The sequence below is a fragment of the Salvelinus sp. IW2-2015 genome, linkage group LG37 (genome assembly GCF_002910315.2).
Source record: "Salvelinus sp. IW2-2015 linkage group LG37, ASM291031v2, whole genome shotgun sequence".
NCBI classification, from domain to species: Eukaryota; Metazoa; Chordata; class Actinopteri; order Salmoniformes; family Salmonidae; genus Salvelinus; species Salvelinus sp. IW2-2015.
This window is the reverse complement of record NC_036876.1, coordinates 9,054,067-9,069,287: the sequence shown is the minus strand read 5'-3', so window position 1 is coordinate 9,069,287 and position 15,221 is coordinate 9,054,067. Positions and strand designations below refer to the sequence as shown.

Genomic DNA, 15,221 nt, shown 5'->3' with positions numbered 1-15,221 from the left:
ACTTGGATTAGCTAACACAACGTGCTATTGGAACACAGGAGTGATGGTTGCTGTTAATGAGCCTCTGTACGCCTATATACCATTAAAAATCAGCCATTTCCAGCTACAATAGTAATTTACAACATTAACAGTGTCTACACTGTATTTCTGGTCAATTTGATGTTATTTTAATGGACAATTTTTTGGGGCTTTTTATTGAAAAACAAGGACATTTCTAAGTGACCCCAAACTTTTGAACGGTAGTGTATGAAATGTGTAAAGCTGTATCCAAACATTATTAAAGTGACCATTGTTCGATGAATATATACATAGGGCAACAGTCTAAGGTGCAGAGTAGAGTACTGGGTGGTAACTGGCTAGTAACAGTGACTAAGGTTCAAGGCAGGGTACTGGGCGGAGGCCAGGCTAGTGGTGACTATTTAACAGTCTGATGGCCTGGAGATAGACGCTGTGATTCAGTCTCTCGGTGTCAGATTTGATGCACCTGTACAGTCTCCGCCTTATAGCTGGGTGAACAGGTCGTGGCTGAGGTCCTTGATGATCTTCTTGGCCTTCCTGTGACACCGGGTGCTGTAAATGTCCGAGAGGGCAGGCAGTGTGCTCCTGGTGATGTATTTGGCCCTCACAAAGTTGATTACCTGATAGCATCTTCTCTCAAATTCATAAGGGGTAAATAAGTACAATACTTAAGCACTTTGTACAATGCTTTCTCTGTTATCTGATTGATAGTGTATAGAGGTGATGCATCTTACCATATGTAGAGATCAGATTTCTCTCAGACAAGTTCTGCATACTTTCGTTGAGTCATTGTTGCCCCGACCAGGACTAGTCTTAACCTAGATTTAGCAATACCAGTGACATGTGGATCTAGCCCCTAATAAAAAGATAATGCCTGGTTGCCAACGCGTCTATCATTATTCGAAGGTCAAGACAAGACACCTGAACTGCCGGTGTCTACGATCAAGCGTATAGCATTACATCAAATGACTTCTTGTGGCACTCTGGAAACAATCTCAAAGTGAGTCACCGCCGCTTTGGATCAAAGGATCATACCTTTAACCATCAAAGCGGAAGAGGGTTGACGGAAAGTATGCAACCACCGACTTTCTCACATCTCACCAACCTGGGTGAATTGTACCCTGTAGAGACACATGCTACCAGTTTAGCATCATGAAAACCATGGTGGGCAGAAGATAAAGTTGTTTTTCCCCTGGCCTCTTTCTGGCACTAGAGAACATTCCATGAATGGAGGGTTGAGGGACAATAGGATGGGATTACTAGAGCTGGGCTTTTCTTCAGTGTTGAAGGAATTTCAAATGTCCAAAGTAGACTCATTCTTGTTAGGTGATGAGCACGTTTTAGTATGTGAAATGTAGTTTCGTTGAGTTAAAATTCTGCTAATACTAATTACTGCTGGAAGCTGCTGTACATTTGTAGGAATTCTTTAAATTAAGTTGACATATCTTTTTTTCCTTCAGGATTTTAAGCAACAACAAAATTCAGGAACTGAAGAATGGATCCTTCATCGGGCTGTCTACTTTGGAAAGATTGTGAGTCTTAACATTTTCATAATATTCTGATATTTCCTAAAAGCTCTGACCATGGGAGAATGAATACTAAGTGTAATTTATGCCTTTCATCTTGTGTCAATCAATATCTAGAATCACGTTTCACTTTACACATACTTTTTGACAAGACAGCTACCTTTCAGTATAATGTGTGAGATGAGTCCTAAACCAAACCCATTGCTCTTACTATATATACCATAGTAAAGCTTGGGGAAGTGCTATGTTAGACAGAAATGTGCTTKTATTTATTACAGGCTTGCAAAGCTTTTCTAGGGGCAGTTATGACAGAATCCAATCCGAGCTTGTTTCACACACCAGATATTTCTTAGTGTGTCATTTCAGAACAATATCTAGTGTTTGTAAGGGAAGTATACATTATGCAATAAACTATTAGTGTTAGAAAGAGAACCAGAGAACAAGATAAAACATTTTTTTTAAAGATAAATGAGGCAGAGAGTAAGAGCGAAAGCTAGAGGCGAGCAATACAGAGAGGATTAGGCCTATTGTACTTTCTCTGCCTCCGTGTCAATTGGCAGCGAAGACATTTATTGAGGTCTACTCTGCTCTGTCAATATTGAATATGCGTCGGAACGATTGAGTGAGCACGCGGAAATTCCTCGTTCCTGCCACAACGCAAAGAGTCTTGTTTTGGAATCCTATCGGCCGCGGTTTCCCCCGAGACACAGAGGAAATGCCCTCGGCCCACGTGTTATGGACCTCTGATGATTTATTGCTTAGCAATGGCTTCATGCAGATAAAATAACCAGACCATTAATAGCCACGTTGTTACCCAAGRCTACAATAACCGATGACCGCATCAATGGGGAATTTTAAGGGAATATTTTCCAAGGTCTTGTTAAAAGGTACAGGAGTCTCTGTGGGAGGTATGTGAAGCATTTTTTGKCCGCAGTTAGCTATCTGGTATTGGTCTAGAAACCATAGCCAGGCGGTTGGAGGTTGAGTAGAACAAACGTATCCCCTAATGTTGGGTCACAGTACGTTTACATGCACACTAATAATTCGATATTAAACTAATTATGGCAGATGGTCGAGTATGGCATTAGTCACGTAAAACACCTTACTCTGCTTATCTTAATCGGCGTACGGTCATAATCGAATTAAGCATACGCCGATTAAAACACCTGGATTTCTGAGCAATCTTTCAAATGATTAGGACATGTAAACCGCTTAATCAGAAGTTCCAGCAGTGTATTTGATCTGCACATGTGCCAGCACCGGGTAGCGCAAGCCTCCCTCTTATGTACGAGTGAATTGAGTATGCATCCTTATAAATAGTTTTCACATACAAACTTTATAGTTTTAACTTTAACAAAAAGTATTCGCAAGAATAACATGGTCACTGTGGTAGACTGTTTTATTCTGATTGGTGATTTTCTGCATTTATTAAAAGTCCCATTAGTAGCCTGCTTTCAGTTGTGTCCATGTAAACAGGATTATTCGGGAAATCGTTCTTCTTGCAAAGCATGTAAACATTTAAACAAACTATTATATTAACCTGTCTGTCCACAATAATCACATTATTGTGTGCATGTAACCGTGCTCAGTGGAAGTTTGAGTTCTACCTAGTAACATTCCCACCTGTTGAGGTTCCTCTCAGTGTGTGAGGCTACATGTTTAGCTCCAGTCTGTTAACATGTTTACCCTCCGTTTGTCTTTCACCCCCACCATACCTATCCCTCATCTGAATATGTTATGATGCTATTGACTAGTGGATCCATGCTAATGCATCTTGAACCAATGAGAAGACCAGAATGACATCAAAGGTCAAATTGGGGGTGCTTATATTTGTCTTTGTTTCACTGCATGTACAAGTGGGTAACCTGTACGAGTGTGAAATGTAAATGTCCCAACTCCCCCTAAGACGCCCTTGGAGAGTGGGGTCACGGCCAGGGATGTACCTAGGCAGTGATTTGCTTTAGAATATCACTGCACTGAAACGGATGCGTGTCGTACACTGTAGTTGTTTTGAGTTCTGTTTGGACCAGCCACATGCCTGACCTCACCCCGACTACCTTGCCGTATTAATAAGACATCCGCTCCCAGATTATTTGGGGCGAGCTTCCTTCCTGGTTTTTATAAGTGGGTCAGATTTTAGAATTTCGGAGTGGAAGGCCGTAAGACAGGGCTGCCCAACCCTCTTCCTGGAGATCTACTGTCCTGTAGGTTTTCAGTCCAACCCTAATTTAGCATATCCGATTCAGCTAGTTAAGGTCTTGTTGAGCAGCTAACTAGTAGAATCAGGTGTTAAATTAGGGTTGGACTGAAAACCCACAGGACGGTAGATCTCCAGGAAGAGGGTTGGGCAGCCCTGCCGTAAAATAAACTGAAAGTGCTTTCTGGCTGTGAGTGTAAGCTCCTTTGATCCCCCACGCTGAGGAAGCCTTTAATGCTCTTTGCTTCATCTTAATGCACAGTGTACGGCCAGTCGCTTTGGCTGGCGAGTTAAATCTCTGGGTGGAAGAAGTGTGCAGCCAGTGGCACATGTACCTCAAAGCAGCTCCCATTGTGCTTCCCCTCCTCTCCAACCCCCTTTCATCCCACCCCCTCATCCAGAGAAGCTCTTTGCTTTGTCATTCTAATGAAGCCAAGACCAGAGGTGTCGGCAGAATGATTCACACACACACACACACACACACACACACACACACACACACAAAGCCAGCCCGGTTGCATGCTGAAGTGGCCCCTGCTTTTCTTCCCTCCAACTCCCTCCTCTCTCTCCTCTGACTACAGTCGACAACAACAAAATACAAATTCTGTGCCCTGGTCTGTTTGCATGCAGTGACGAGCTCTGTCATCCCTCCTTCCTCCCCTGCTTCATTCCTTCCTCCCCTGCTTCCTTCCTTCCCTCCTTTCCCAGATCACAGCCAACAAAAATAGGGATTCTCTGCTTGGGTAAGTCTGTGTGCAGTGGTGCGCTCTGTGATTGGAGCTGATTGTGAGTGGCAGGCAGGGGGTAAATTGATTAGCCCTTTCCAGCCCCAGCCGTGAAATGGCAGAGTAACTGTGGCGACAGCAGTGTTTTGTTAGGGCCAAAGGTGTCCTAGCATGGAGATGAGGCCCACTGAATCCCCATTATTGCCCTCCTACACAGTAATATGAACCCAAGCTAGCCCCTGTCGCACGGTTATTCTCTCTCCAAGCTGCCACAAATTCAATACAGAGCGAAGGGTTATTACGAATGAAGCAGAACTAATCTCTTGTTATTTGGAAAGACTGGAGAGGTATTGAGTTTCAGGAGGAAGCATTATTATGGGGAATAACTGTCTATGAGGAATGCTAGTCTGGAACTGTATGCATGTAAGAGAACTGTACATATTGTGTGACTGTAGGTTCTCAACATTGCATAAGATAACAAAGCAATTACAGAAAAAGTATATTATGGGGTGAGACATTTGTGTTTCTCACTTAACCGGACTGAGGTGGAGTGAAAAATCTCAACGTTGAGAGAAGCCTTATTTGATCGACGCGTGTGATCTTGTGATCTGCTAACAAGGAATCATCCATAAATTTGTTTCAGCAGACAGCCTTGTTTAACATCGGCAATGTCTCTTCGTTGCAACATGAATGTTCATCTTGAAAATGCAGCCTTGTGACAGATTTGGTAGAGTATATTTTTAGAAACCTGCCAAAGAGACAATCTGGCTTTAATATTGCTTGTGGCAAATGGAAATTGAAGAGACTTTCTYTTCCACCTTCAGAATGACACGGTCATAATGTTTGTCAGTAGCTACCGTGCTCTTACATTGAACAGCGCATTTGGCTATGTTTCTACACCTTTCCAAAATGGCTGCATAGGTTTCTCATAATCTTTAGTTTAAACTAGACCGAACATGAGGATAATTCTGGAACCCCCTAAAGCACTTTGAGGTAAATTAATTCCGACTCCATTATCCAGTAATTTCCATTTTAGCATGGCAAGCAGGCCTAGTGTGTTCTTGCAAAGAGACTTTATAGAATTTGAGTTGGGATAGGTTGTGCACGGTGTACCTCCAAATGCAACCCCCACCATTAACCCAACTCCTCCCTCATGTTATCCACAAGCTTCTCTAAAAAGGAAACTTCAAATGGTTTTATATTCTGCACTTTTACTCCTATTTCTGCCAGTAGATTGCAGATGCAAAGGTGGTAGTGTTGGGCTTGTAAGATTTTACTTTGCAATRCGTCGATGCCACCCCTCAAATTGTATCTTAGTGATAGCAGTGACGACTTGACAGTGGGGTACTGCAGATTGTACTTCACCCAAGCGTCAATGAATCAAAAATATAGATCAACCAGCTTCTTAAAGCTGGAATCCGTAATGGTGAAACGGCCRCGTCCGTCAGGGATATTACAACAACAAAGAAGTCACTTCCAACAACGAATACTGGACTCGCGATAGAACAGAAGAATGTGTACTGCAAATCGTCTTTACCACACGGTGACGCTCCTCACCTTGTTCAAACAATAACAAAGGCGGTGGGGGGGCGACCAGTGGCRCTGTTTCCCCTAATTCAAATTCCATCTTTAAACAACTGACACACTCCGTTGAATTGCAAACAGATTGGAAACGGTACCTTTCTGTGACTCGCCTCAAGTAATCCACCAAACAAAGACCATTCTTTACCCCCTTCCAAGAAGCCCAGAACTGATCACTTCAAGCTGTCATTTTTTTGGGAAAACCATTGAACGAACTTAGGAAAGGCAATCGCAGGCAAACTGGAGTTCGAAACGAGTCCAGAACAATTGTTGGACTGTTTCACCYTTTGCCAGCATTCCAACACTACTCTTTGAGGAAATGAAAGGCTCATTAGATTGGGATTGGCTTTGGTGCTAAACTGCCCCCACTGATGTTTTGACACCGGCCATTTGACTGGCACCGGCACCACCATGGCACGATTAAGCCTGATCAAGACATGGATAAATGTAAAACCCACCTTTTGCTTGTTGAACACCCTCCCCCAGAGTCTGGACTGCTATTCTACCACTTGTGATATTTTGCCCCTCTCTGTTGATTTACTATGGTCAGCAACATAAMACAGTTGGGTAAAAACCACAGCTAGGGTTGGGGATGGCAACACCAGCATTTCAAAGTKAAACTTTTGGAAGGTTTTTAGAGGGGAGAACAGAATTGGCTATAGAGAAATTAGTAGGGAAAAAGTACAATTTTGGCACAAAGCAAGTACAAAGATCCTCACTTCCTAGCCTCTTGCAGGTGGTCGAAGGCACTCTGTGCTCTATTTGTGCCTTGCATTTCAAAGGGAATATTTTTTTTCGTCCTCCCCCTTTTCCATCTTTCTTTCAACACCCCTCTACAGGAAAGCCAATTCTGCCAGTTCACATCAAACGCAATAGACTCCTATGATCCACGTGTAGCCCTGCCTCCCAATCCCCTCCACCATTCCCCTCCAACCAGATGACAGCTCTTCATCATCAAACAGCCCAGTCACAGTTACCCAGCGGCCTTTGTGTGGGGGCTCAGGTGGCGACCCACGAGATCTTTTGAAACATGGATCGTAATGAGTGACTCGGCAGTGGCGGCGCGGGTGAGCGCTAGGCGCTAGCAGGTATCTGTGACCGCGCAGCCTTTGAACTTGGTCCAGAACGAAGCGTGGCGGTGTCCTTAGTGTGTGTGGACCCACGGCTGTCAGCGATTGTGCTGAGGAGGCCTGATTGATGNGGGTCTCGTGCCCTTGCCACAGGTGTCTGAGTGGGTGAGAGTCCTACAGGATATGGGAGGTACCATAGAACCAGGGGTTAATGGGGTGAGCAGCAGTGGGATTTCAGTCATTGCATTCTTCTGAATTTTTAGCTTAAAGCTGGCTCATGGGTGAAGGCCTTAAGGCGTCAGCATACTTCAGTTCGGTTGGCGCCTAGCCGAACTTGGCTAGCCAAACCGAACTAGTGTTCTTGCGTACTCCCTTAAAATACCTTCTATTGAAATACGAAAAAAAGCGTCATTAGTACTGTTTGTCCATTTTGAGATGCCGTAGCCAGTATACGCTTCCTCAAAATAGTCAGAATTAATCCAAAATCACTCAAGACATGATTACATTTTTGCCATGGAGATCTTTGTAGCACAATTATACGTCTAAAGAAGATGTTTGGTGCAGTAAAGAAATGTGCATCAAAACGAGTTGCCTCTCTTTGAATGACGACAACAGACTTTATTTAAGAATCCCTGCTGTTGACCAATCGCAGACGAAGGGATGTAGATGGCTTGCCTCTAGAAGAAGAAAAAAAATAACGCTAACTGAAGTCCAAAACTAACAAAAACGCACAAACTCTTCCGAACTGTTTCAGCTGGGAAGCATGCGAACACCTTTAGTCTCGTTGCCCTCATGTGGTCCCTGAATGTACAACACACTTATATTAACAGTAGAGCAGTCAATCAGGGAATATGAATCAACCCTTTCTAATGTGTGTAATAAGATGGGTAGAATATGATTTTTACTCATTTTTACTGAAGTCGGTTGCAAGTATTCGTAATATCTGAACAAGACTACAAGTATTAATTGTTGTGTACTTGTGTTAATTGTTGTGTACTTGATGTTTAGTTTGTCTTTATTTTCTTGTGTCTTACCTTCTTTTTGTCTTTCACAGGGACATGCGGAACAACATCATCAGCCGTATCGAACCGGGGGCTTTTCTTGGACTGCTCGCACTCAAAAGACTGTGAGCATTATCAGTATTACYATCAGCATTAAGTCATTTTAATTTTAATAACATTTGTCAATTTCTTGGCAGATGCTTTAATGTGTAGCTCTTGGACGGCAGCCAGCAAGAGTGATGGGCTGAACGGTTTCAAACCTGTGTCTGTTAGACTGTTAGAGAAGAGAAAGAGATGGGTATGATGATAAGAGAAATACCTACACACTGTTGTATATGTTCCCACATCGCAACATTTTGACCGATAGGTTTTTGTCAGGTTTCATCAATACTGTTGACTCATGTTGGCCCTGTCTGTCGTATCTGGTATAGAGGCTATTGCCAACTCTGTCTCTAGTGTATCCAGTCTATAAGCGACTGCTGTAAAGCAGCTTTCTATTCAGTTCTCCAGTCCACTTGGGCCCTTGCCAGGGACTGCTCGAGACTGCATGAGGCCCTATCTACTTTCACACATACAGGGAAAGGGGGGATGGGTGTGTGCTTGGGTATGTGTGTGTGTGTGTGTGTGTGTGTGTTCGGGAGAGAGAGTGTACGACTGTGTGTGTGTGTGTGCGAGCGTTTGTGTGTGTGTGCGAGCGTGTGTGCGAGCGTGTGTGTCTGTGTGTGCGAGCGTGTGTGTCTGTGTGTGCGAGCGTGCGCCTGTATGAGTGCGTGTGTATTGTCATCTCACACTGGCCGGACCTTGCCAACATAAACTAGAGTTTGGCTGCTGGTGCAGAGCAGTGAGTGAGACGGGAAGGTTGTCATCTCCTTGGCTTGGACAGAGCTTCATTTCCCCTTGTCAAGCCGCGGCCATTTTACAACCAACAGTATAACTATATTCTCTAAACCTATAGCTGTATTTCCCTTATCTAACCTATATCATTCAGCCAACAGCTATTTCATCTATATTTCAACTATATAACACAATGCCAACGTTGGGTCAGAATGAAATTAATWGATCAGAAACAATGTATATCCATTGGTGTACATTCATCAATATAATGYGTTTCTGTTCAGAACGACACAGCAGTCTTTTCACAAAATTCACATGTTTGGCAGTGGAAATATATTGCAGACAGCTTGTCAGGTCGTTAAATCATGCATTTGATTGGTAACTGGCTGCGTCTCCAATATATCGCTTGCACTTCAACCTATTCCACAGCTAACGAAAGTGCGAAAAGAGTAGCTGAGGTAAAAAGTCTTGAACTCCTACCCTTTCACCTGCCCTCTGCTGGGCTTTTGGAAAAAGGTGATAGACTTAATTGACACGGAGGACATGAAAATACACGCTCCCTCTCTTCTAATGCAGTCGGTAGCAAAGGCTCCTGACAAAGACTTGCAGTGCACTCTCTCACACACACACACACACACACACACACACACACACACACACACACACACACACACACACACTCAGCCTCAGCCAATCTTAAGTTTCTCCCATCTGTCCTTATACCTCTTTCCAAAGACCCTAATTAGATTTTTGCTTGTTTTTGAGACATGCCACTCGCTAGCGGCTAGGCCAAACCGAGGCTGCCTGCCTCTTTTACCCGTCTTGTCAGAGAGAGGAGAGGGAAGTCAGACTTGACATGTTCTCATGAAGAAACAGACATGTTCAATGCACGCTACAATGCATTACTTCACCCCTTTCATTGTCATCATTTGTAATCAAAACTTAGTTTGGTCAAAGTCCTCTTTCCATTCCAGTGTACATTGTTAGGAAATGTTGTAGCCTATTGATTGGCTCCCGAGTGGCRCAGCGTTCTAAGGCACTGCATCTMAGTGCTAGAGGCGTCACTACAGACCCTGGTTCGATTTCAGGCTGTATCACAACCGGCCGTAATTGGGAGTCCCATAGGGTGACGCACAATTGGCCCAGCGTCATCCGTGTTTGGCCCGGGGTAGGCCGTCATTGTAAATATGAATTTGATCTTAACTGACTTGCCTAGTTAAATAAAGGTTAAATAATTCAAATAAAAGTCAAACCAGGGCTCTTACAGCACAACAGATATGCAAGTGATCCACTCCCACTGTAGTAAATAAAAAGCAGAGCTAACACAACATGACCGCAACGTTGGCAGGGTCGCTTAGCTTTGCTTTTAGGTTGGCGCCTGGACTCTTCACGGGACAAACGTCTGGTGTCAGTCAGACGGTGCCTGGTCTCAGCTGTTAGGGGTGGGCTGGCTAGAGGTGGGGGAGTAGAGACCCTGGGAGGAGAGAGCCCCYAGGGAAGGCTAGTTCCAACCCTGTTGTAACACCTGATACATCTAGTCAAGGTCCTGGTGAGGAGCAAGTAGTAGACTCAGTACTGTGTCGATATATCATCTGCATTCAGCAAAATGCATACGTTGGCAATATAGTCACATGACACCTATGAAATGACAATGCTCGTTTGTGCTGCGTGAGTCACTGGATGCGTTTTAGTGCCACCTATTCAAGTCACTCCAGGGTGAAGTTACCGCTAAGTACAGATGTAGGATCAACTTCCCCCTCCCCTGATATTAACCCATAGTGGGGAAAATGCAAAACTGACCAAAGATCAGCGTCTGGGGGAAACTTCACCCTACAACCCCTCTGCCGTACTGGCCTCTCCAGGGCCTTGCCACCTAGCAGCAGCCTCAACATTCCACCAACAGCTGAACAGTCACTGACCCTGCCTTGTTACTTACACACCAGGCTATTTTAACATCTGCTCATATCACAAAAGACAGCTTGCTCTGGGTCTGCCTGGCTGTAATGTTGAGCTCTGCTGCTACTTTCATGGACAGACTACACGTTCATGGGCAGGTTTTATGATTTGAAGTACTGTAAAACCAAGATCGTTGTGACTTTGACACACAGCCCTAAAGCGAAGTTATAGTGTGTGTGTGGGGGGGGGGGCTGACAAGGAGATAGTCAATGCAATTGTCATTTTAAAATATTGTGTGAAATTCATTGGACATGATGTTGCTATGATCATTGCTGATGATGACACAAGCAACAACAATGTCATTTGTGAGAGGCATGGCAGATGGTTTCCTCCTTATGTGGGCTGCTTTGACATCACACTACATTTTCCCAACTGCGAGAGCACTGCACCATGTCTAGTGATATGGCATGGCAGCAGTGGCAGGACAGGAGTTTATCCCTTTAGCTAAGGAAGTACCCCCCCCACTAGGTGATCCTCCTCAGACACAGGATGCCAGCACGACTTCTTGGCAGCCCCCGAAAGGTTTTTCCGGGTTCCGGGGCAGGCGGAACTAACCACCTCAGACAGTAAATTCCCCAGCTGCCACCCTCCCTAGGACCCACATCAATAATTAGACCAACACCAGGATGTTTACGGGATGCGCTCCACAATTATTTGAAAAAAAGTGTTGCTAGTGCTGTGATGTTTGCTAGTGCAATGCTGCTGCCCTGGCATTGGGCCTTGGGTTAGGGTTGTAGCAATGCTGCTGCCCTGGCATTGGGCCTTGGGTTAGGGTTGTAGCAATGCTGCTGCCCTGCCCTGGCATTGGGCCTTGGTTAGGGTTGTAGCAATGCTTCTGCCCTGGCATGGGCATTGGGTTAGGTTGTAGCAATGCTGCTGCCCTGGCATTGGCCTTGGGTTAGGGTTGTAGCAATGCGCTGCCCTGGCATTGGGCCTTGGGTTAGGTTGTAGCAATGCTGCTCCTGCATGGGCTTGGGTTAGGGTTGAGCAAATGCTGCTGCCCTGGCATTGGGCCTTGGGTTAGGGTTGTAGCAATGCTGCTGCCCTGGCATTGGGCCTTGGGTTAGGGTTGTAGCAATGCTACTGCCTTGGGTTAGGGTTTTGTATTGCATTGTGAGACCTTGATAATGTAAATGTGGGTTAACCTTATATGGACGATGCCATCGTACGGATGTTATCGACACTATCATGCTCGTAACACTTTAGTCATTGGTTTTAGTTTGAGTCATTAAGCAGATGCTATTTTATCCAGCTGTAACTGCTTGCATATACACCTACAACCTAGATTTATTTTTAATACACCCACAGCGTTACTTTTATACATGGGGGCATGTTTTTGGAGTGGCTGTTTTGAATTCCCTGCCTACCTAATTTCTTCTAGTTTGACCTACTGTATCTTTGAGTTAAAGAAAATCATATTTTCAGAATGTTGTCAAAGAAAAATCTTTGCCCAAACATGGTTTCTTCACAAAGGACCTCCGGGCAATAGATAATGCAACCTGACGTCCTGGCGAGAAAGACACACTTTGATGTGTATGACATGCATCAATAGAGGTTCATCTTGACTAGTTTAGTGTGTTACACAAGCTTTGATGTGGAAACCCCCTCTGGGGGAACACAGCCATCTCAAATCACCTTGAAAAGTTGTACAACTGACACCTGAATTAAAACTTTTTTTTTTATCCCTGCCTCTGCCCCAACCTGTCTCTCAGAGAATGACAACACCAGTCTAGTTGACAGTTTTTCTCTGATTTTGATTTGTTGACCTAAAACGTGGATTTATTAGAATTCATTGAGTCACCACATGTCAATTAACTATAGTCTATGCATTTCATGTTTGTACAATTTGCGATGGCCTATGATGTTTCAAAAATAGGGCTGCTGTTTGACATGAGCAAATCAGGACAGAATATAACCAGAATCTCCATTGGTTTGGCTTTCTACAGAGACCTGTCCAACAACCGCATTGGCTGCCTCAACGTGGACATATTCAAGGGCCTCATAAGTCTGGTTCGACTGTAAGTAATAGTTATTTTCCATTTGCTTTGAAAACCGTTCACTTTTTTTTTTCTCTATCCATCTTTAAAAATGACTTTCAAAATAACGCCATAAGTCCTTGATAAGTACATTCACGGGAAAGTTACATATTTGGCTCCAGCGCCCCAATAGTATTTGCCCTTCTTAGAACACCAGAAAATGGTGGCAGCCAGGTGCTGAGATATTAGCATACTACCCAGGGTTCCCCCACGAGTTTCATTGCAACAGCTGCAACACATTATTCCATGTCCTCTTCCCACAATACAAAGGTGAGGATTAAGATATTCCTGGATTTCTCAGTAGAGTAACCAATGACAGTTTGTGTTTGGGTCCTGATGGTGTGATGTGACAGGTTGGCATATTTAATGAATTTGTTATWGGTGATTGATAGCCTTCGTCTTGTCTTTTCAGAAACCTTTCAGGAAATATATTTTCATCGCTAGCCCAAGGGACGTTCGGCAGCTTGGTGTCGTTGAAGACATTGTAAGTATGATTTAGGGTTTACGGAAAGAAATGCGTCTCTGTAGGAGTTTACAGTGTTTTTACTGGGTTATTTACAAATGGTAGGGCTACACCTTCAGGCAGCCACTTAAAGGTGGAATCTGTAACTTTAATTTCCCAGTTGGCAACTCAAGGTTCTACAAACACATTACAAAACATACAATCAAATGGTTCTGCCAAAACCCTTCAACCTCTGTTTCCAGACTGCTTCATAGGGCTAGCACTTTTGACTGGAAATTAAACTTAAAGGGGCACTTTACCACTTTTTAACCTCATATTTATTATCTCTACAGATGTGTAAAACGGTGATTTCATATGTTCTGCAGTCAAAAAGATAAGAAAATGACTCCACAATGTCATCGGGAGTGTTGAACTGCCCCTTTAACTCGGTGTCTGTCTCCATGTTACCTCAGGGAGTTCCAGACGCCATACCTGCTGTGCGACTGCAACCTGCTGTGGCTGCTGCACTGGATCAATGACAACAACGTGGGGGTGAAGGACACCAGCTGCTCCTACCCCCGCTCCCTGCAGGGCCAGCTCATCACCTCCACCAAGCCTGAGCTGTTCACCTGTGGTAAGGACACACACACACCTGGTCCTACACTTAGTCATCAGCCCTTAAGCTCCACGTACGTATACACACACAGAGAGAACCCTAGACATAGGCATGCACCAATACACACTCACTCACCTTCATCAAACTTAAGTTTTGTCAGAACACAATCACCAAAACACACACGTGCTACTCCCTCTCCTACACCATACATCACCTTGCTCAAACCAGAGCTCCCAGTAAGAGGCTAACTCTTGATGAACACACTCTCGCAAGCAGTCTTTGGCACGCTGCCCTCCCAAGACGCATTCTCAGACAGGACAGATATACAGTATAGGTGTACGTAAAACCTCTCTCCACTCCATAGTGGTTAGTTTGGCTCCGTAGTCGGTTTTGTGTTGCTGGTATTTTTGGGAATGGGAGTTGTCCAATGGCACAGGCGATAAGGAAAGGGCCAGCAGTACGTCGCAGTGCAGCGTTTGTTTGTGCTTGCCCTGTCTTATCAGTTTGGCACTCTTCACTGCACGGGTTAGGAAATACGTGGCACAGCTTTCACAAGTAGACACACATGACCTGAGTGATGAATAGGACCAACATTTGACTATTGAGGGGATCCCAGCAGGAGATTAATGAAGTTGTTTTGAAATGCATTGAATTAACCCCATCCTACTCAGACATGTCCCCTAGAGAGACACACTCACTTATGGTTATGTGAACACACACACACACACACACACACACACACACACACACATCACCAAGTAAAAAAAGGCCAAACTCTAAAATAAAACACACCTGAAACAAATGCCCTAAATGTAACCCTGTCCTCCCCAGACGCACCCCTGGAGCTGCCCTCCTTCCAACTGACGCCATCCCAGCATCAGGTCGTGTTCCAGGGCGACAGCCTGCCCTTCCAGTGCCAGGCCTCGTTCGTGGCGGAGGACATGCAGGTACTGTGGTACCAGGACGGCCGCATGGTGGAACCCGACGCAGCCCAGGGCATCTTCATCGAGAGGAGCATGGTGCAGAACTGCTCCCTCATCGCCAGGTAAGATGAAGACCATCTGCTTCCTGTCTGTTTCCTCCTTCCAGGGACTTTCTTCTTRCCACTGTGCTTCTGCTATCTGCTCACTGTGCTGCTGTTTGCACTTTGTGACAAATGCTGTTGGGGGAAAAAAGGGCAGCGTAAACAAAATTTGATTGATACCGTGAAGTTGAAGCG

At 44.6% G+C, this 15,221-nt stretch overlaps 1 protein-coding gene across 1 annotated transcript in view; it reads left to right on the top strand.

Moving 5' to 3' along the window:
- The window catches only part of adgra3 (adhesion G protein-coupled receptor A3), a 50,216-nt gene that overhangs the window by 17,212 nt on the left and 17,783 nt on the right, over positions 1–15,221 (top strand). Inside the window, exons 2-7 of the mRNA XM_023982224.1 lie at positions 1,479–1,550; positions 8,172–8,243; positions 12,855–12,926; positions 13,357–13,428; positions 13,860–14,020; positions 14,834–15,047. Coding sequence (XP_023837992.1) covers positions 1,479–1,550; positions 8,172–8,243; positions 12,855–12,926; positions 13,357–13,428; positions 13,860–14,020; positions 14,834–15,047 — 663 coding nt within the window. The remainder of the gene's footprint in view (positions 1–1,478; positions 1,551–8,171; positions 8,244–12,854; positions 12,927–13,356; positions 13,429–13,859; positions 14,021–14,833; positions 15,048–15,221) is intronic.